Here is a 4,972-nt window from a genome sequence, read left to right as displayed (position 1 = left end):
CCTCCCAAGCACCCTTGAAGAAAGAACTTCCAAACCCATCAGGGTCAGGAGCTTTGCTACCATCAATGTCCCACATAGCGACCTTAATCTCTTCTTTAGAAAAGCTATTAGACAGCATACAAGCCATATCTTCAGATACCAAAGGCCCTTTATTCACTACTGACTGCTTGACTGGAGTTCTATCACCACCTTTAGTTCCCAGAAGCCATTTATAGTAATCCAAAAACACAACTGGAACTTGCCCTGGATCAATAGTCCATTTACCATTCATGTCTTTGATTGACAGGATAGTGTTCTGCATCTATCTTCTTCTAATTTATTTGTGGAACATTGCAGTGTTCTCATCCCCTTCTTTAACCCACCTATCTTTAGCTTTGTGAGCAAGAAAGCTAATCATGGCTTTATGAGCCACCATATAATCATGTTGAGCCTGTTTTTCTTTGTCAGCTATCACATTATCAGCAGGGTTAAGATGCAACTCATCTTGGAGCAATTGCAAGGCATGAGCAGTTTTAGCCTCCAAAGCTTCAATATCTCCAAACCCCTCCTTATTCAGTTTTTTCAAAGCAATTTTCACATTTTTCAATTTCTGTACCACTTGGTACATAGGGGTACCAAGAATATTCTTGTTCCATGCTAGCTTTATAATTTCATTATACTGTGGTGCTGCTTGCCACATAGGAAAGAACTTGAAAGGTTTTTTCCCCACATCAAGGTGAGGATACACAGAAATGATGCCAGGACAATGATCAAAATAACCCTCATTTTTAAAACATACCTCAGTGTTTGGAAACTGAGTGCACCAGTCATGATTAATCATGACTCTATCCAGTTTTGAGAAAACCCTCCTACTGCCCTGCTGTTTATTGTTCCAAGTAAAGAAATTACCATTCAACTTTGCATCCTCCGTTCCACAACAGTTGACACAATTCTGGAAATCTTGAATCTCATTCAATCTAACTGCACTACCTACCCTTTCATCTGTATTAAGCACACAGTTAAAGTCCCCCATCATGATCCAAGCACCATTGATGTTTCCAGCAAGAGTACAAAGATCTTTCCATAGAGAAACTCTCTCATGCTGAGAGTTGTGAGCATATATAAAAGAATAGGCAAAGGTAGTACCATTTTTGGTATTGATGTCACAGTGAATTAACTGACTAGAACAAAAGTAAGGATTCACCTGAAATTCAGATGGATTCCAGGAAAGAATGATCCTACCCACAGGGTGACACATGCTATTGGAAGTGAATGCCCAACCAGCAAGCAAATTAAGGTACAAAGCCCCCAAATTCTTGGCTTTGACCTTGGTTTCAAGAAGGCAAACCAGGCTGCACTTGTTAGAGTTCAAAAAGGCTTTCACATCTTTTTGTTTAGTGCCCCTATTCACCCCCCATGACATTCTAAAATAGCAATCTATCCATTAGAATCATGAGGTAGTCCACCCCCATCATCTAATGCAGTTACACCACTATCAATGGTATCTTCTATGTTACCCCCATTATCCTGCAGCATCTGGAAAGAATTTGCCACCACAACTGGGGAAATGCTTTCCTGTCTAATCTGGACAGTGTTGATGGCTTGTACAAAACCCTCCTCCCCATCACCAGTATCCTGAACAACACTGTCCCTAGTAACTGGTTGTATGGTCTGGTTTATTTTAGCCACCCACACCTTCTTCCCTTTTTTCTTCCTGCAGTCCACAGCAAGGTGCCCAAGTAACTTGCAATGTTCACAAACAATTGGCTTCCATTCATATCCAACCTTAATTGTTTTCAAAATACCATGTTCATCCTGGAATTCCACACAGTCAGGTAAATCCTGAGATAAAGCAACTTCCACCTGGACCCTAGCAAATTGCAGTTTGTCCCTATTGATGGTTGCTTGATCAGCTTGGATGAATTCCCCAATAGAACTCACTATCTTACCCAAACTACGATTTCCCCAAAATTTAAGATCTAGGTGTTTCAAATGAATCCAAATAGGAACCACCTTGACTTCATCTTTGAAATCAACAATGTCCTTGTGCCAAGGTTTGCAAATTACAGGTTTCTTATCAAAAGTGGGTCTATTATCAGCAAGAACTTTATCTCGATTTTCCATAGTGAAAAATCTGACCAGAAAAACACCATGTTCAATAGCAACAATTTTATCAATCCCTAGATCTTTCCAGATTCTTCTACAAAACCCTCAAAGTGGTACATATGGAGACAGAATAATTGTGACGGTCTAACAAAGAGTCGCAAGGAATGTGGGGGCGCGAATATTAATTTGTAAATTGCGACGCTTTAGAGAGCCGCAAAATATTTCGACGTTCTAAAGCGTCGCTATTTTCCAAAAAAAAGACACGTGTGTTCCACGTGTTTGTGAGGCAGCAAAGCAACTGAATTTTCGGGCAAAAAATCCCGCCTAACTCTATCTGATTTTTTCGCAGATCCCGCCTAACTCTCAACCCACCTCCCACGTTTCTCTCAACCTCCTCCCACCGACATACCTTTCTGCGTTACGAAACTAACCACCCTCGTCAGATTTCCGATGAATTTGTCTCTCTCCTCCTCACCTTCAGCACCGGCCATTAACGAATTCCTTGAATTCCGTTTTCAACCTTTACGTTAGCAAAGTCAAATCTCCCAGTATAAGCTATCTCACTCCTCATCCTATAAATTCATGAAAAATCCCAATTATCGAATTCCCAATTCGCCCAACAATTCAAGATAAATTCGTTGCTCTCTCTGGTTTTTAATTGGAGAAATTCAAGCATACTCTGGTTTCTTAATTGCTGCTTCATCCTCGGTGTTGCCGGATATATTCGCCGGGTAATTTTTGGTCTGCTTCACGCCTTCACTATTTGATTTTTATCATATAACAATGTTTAGGTTTGATTCACTATTTTAATTTCCGTCATATATTGTTAATTCACGTTTTTTCATGTCAATTTCTAATGTCAATCATATGCCTTTACGTTTTCCATGTTATATTGCATCCTTATTTCAAGAAAAAAACTAGAATGGGTCTTCTTAGTTTCTGTGTTTTTCTATATACCGCTTACAGAGTGTTTGCTATTTCATTTATTTTAGTTTTCAATTGCAGATAGTTGGTTGTTTGGACGATAGTTGGAAAGTGGTGAACGTCTGACTTCTTCTTCCGTGTTGTTACTACTGTAGGTATTGTCTATCTATTTCTAATTTTCTGCGGTATCTTTCTTGATTTACTTTGTACTTTTGTGATTCCATAGTTTTAAATTTGCAACTTTTAGTTGGCTTAGAATCTTTGAAATTTGGATACATGGGAATTATTTGTATAAAGACATACAGACATTTAGTGAGATTTAGGTGATAATCTCTGACCAAGATATCTGGTACTTAGTATGAAAAATCTGTTGTCAATCTTTAAGACACCTAGCTGTACTTGGTTAGTTTAGGTTGCCTATAGTGAGAAACTTGGTGCATCAAATGTGCATGTTGTGACCTTAGAGAGGCCTTTTCTCTTCTTTGATTTCTTCATTAGTGTTTCTATGATTTAATGAATGACATACTTGTTAAAAGTAGTAATAGTTAAGAGTAGTAATAGAAACAGAGGCTAATTAATATGGCACTTCTATATTAGTTCTATATGACAACTTTCCTGATGATTAGTATCCAGATGCCGAAGTGGTTGCCATCTTGTTGATTAATCTGTATATATATTGAGCTTACTCGCTTTAAAACTCAGAGTTGTTATGATTAATCTATATACATATGTTGAGCTTACGTAACTTATATGACACCAAGACGGTCTTTTGCGTAAGACCGCCTTTATAAAAGTTTGTATTTTCCTTTGTTAAATCAACCACACTCCAAAATACATTGACAACAAGATGCTAAAGTAAAAGCCACTCTTTGGAAATGGTAGTAGCATGGTAAATTTTATTACATATTTACTCTACTCATAGTTTCCAACAGCTCATCATGTTACTTTAGAAGAGTTGTTTTCTTTTTTGTTCTAGTAGGGCCGTAGGGGTAAGTTAATATAGCAGTGAAACCAAACAAGCAATCCATACATATGGATATTCCAGTCCATTCTTTCCCTTTTGAAGACGGTGATACAACTTCCAAGCAATTTATAGTACTAGAATGAGATTTTTCAGCTTAATCATTGAGCTACGCCACCATTTAGGCAAACATAACTCGTAGAAAACTAAAAACTAGGGGAAGGCATTGGAGCTAACTGTTCAGTTGCATCCCATAACTCAATCCTCGTTAAAAATGAAAAGAGGTAAGTGTGACAGACTTACCTCGGGGCCATATAACCAAGTGTTCCCGTCTCTCCAGTCATGTCACTAGGATTTGACGCCTCAACACGGGCTACATCGAAATCTGCTATTTTCAGAGTCCTAGTTTTATCTAGTAGCATGTTCTCTGTCTTTACATCTCTATGAATAATCTTCTCAGAGTGGAGATAGCTCAACCTGTTGAAAACACAACATATTAGGTTGGATGAGTTTGCAAAATTATTTGTCACTATAGAACTTATACTAATTATTTGAACCCTTTCACTTAGCATTTTCTACTGTTATCTATGACTCCTTTTGAGGCTACACTGTTTTCTGTGACTGATTATGTGAAATGTGTGACCGATGGACTGACTGTAAGTAGAAAAGAACTGAACAAACTTTACACAAAACAGAACTGAGCTTTACAAAGCAGAACTTAGTATTAGGTGACTGATAAGCTCATTGTCTGTCTGTCATCGTTATGTTAAGCTACTGCATGCTTTCTATATGTCATAATTGTAGTATTAGGTAGTGGCAGTGTATCGCAGTGTTAAATATCTTATCTTATCAGCACTTTGCTTGTCTTTATTATAAATTTCTTTGCCTTTCCCTGCTTTAGTTGGCACCAAATATAGGTTTGACTACCAGTTGTATGGAGTAAGGAATAAACCTATGCAGTAAGCACCCTAATCTGAATATCTGCAGTTCAAAACACAGAGA

General features: G+C 38.0%; 2 protein-coding genes across 2 annotated transcripts; both read right to left on the bottom strand.

The window, feature by feature from the left end:
* Positions 1-316: 316 nt before the first annotated feature.
* Positions 317-1,402, bottom strand: LOC110802758 (uncharacterized). Its single transcript, XM_022008206.1, has one exon. The coding sequence runs from the start codon at positions 1,400-1,402 to the stop codon at positions 317-319; it is 1,086 nt and encodes a 361-aa protein (XP_021863898.1).
* A 14-nt stretch (positions 1,403-1,416) lies between these two features.
* Positions 1,417-2,103, bottom strand: LOC130463227 (uncharacterized). Its single transcript, XM_056832299.1, has one exon. The coding sequence runs from the start codon at positions 2,101-2,103 to the stop codon at positions 1,417-1,419; it is 687 nt and encodes a 228-aa protein (XP_056688277.1).
* Between the last annotated feature and the right edge of the window lie 2,869 nt (positions 2,104-4,972).

The sequence above is a fragment of the Spinacia oleracea genome, chromosome 6 (genome assembly GCF_020520425.1).
Source record: "Spinacia oleracea cultivar Varoflay chromosome 6, BTI_SOV_V1, whole genome shotgun sequence".
Lineage (NCBI taxonomy): Eukaryota > Viridiplantae > Streptophyta > Magnoliopsida > Caryophyllales > Amaranthaceae > Spinacia > Spinacia oleracea.
The sequence above is the reverse complement of the archived record's forward strand: the minus strand, read 5'-3'. Positions and strand labels throughout refer to the sequence as shown.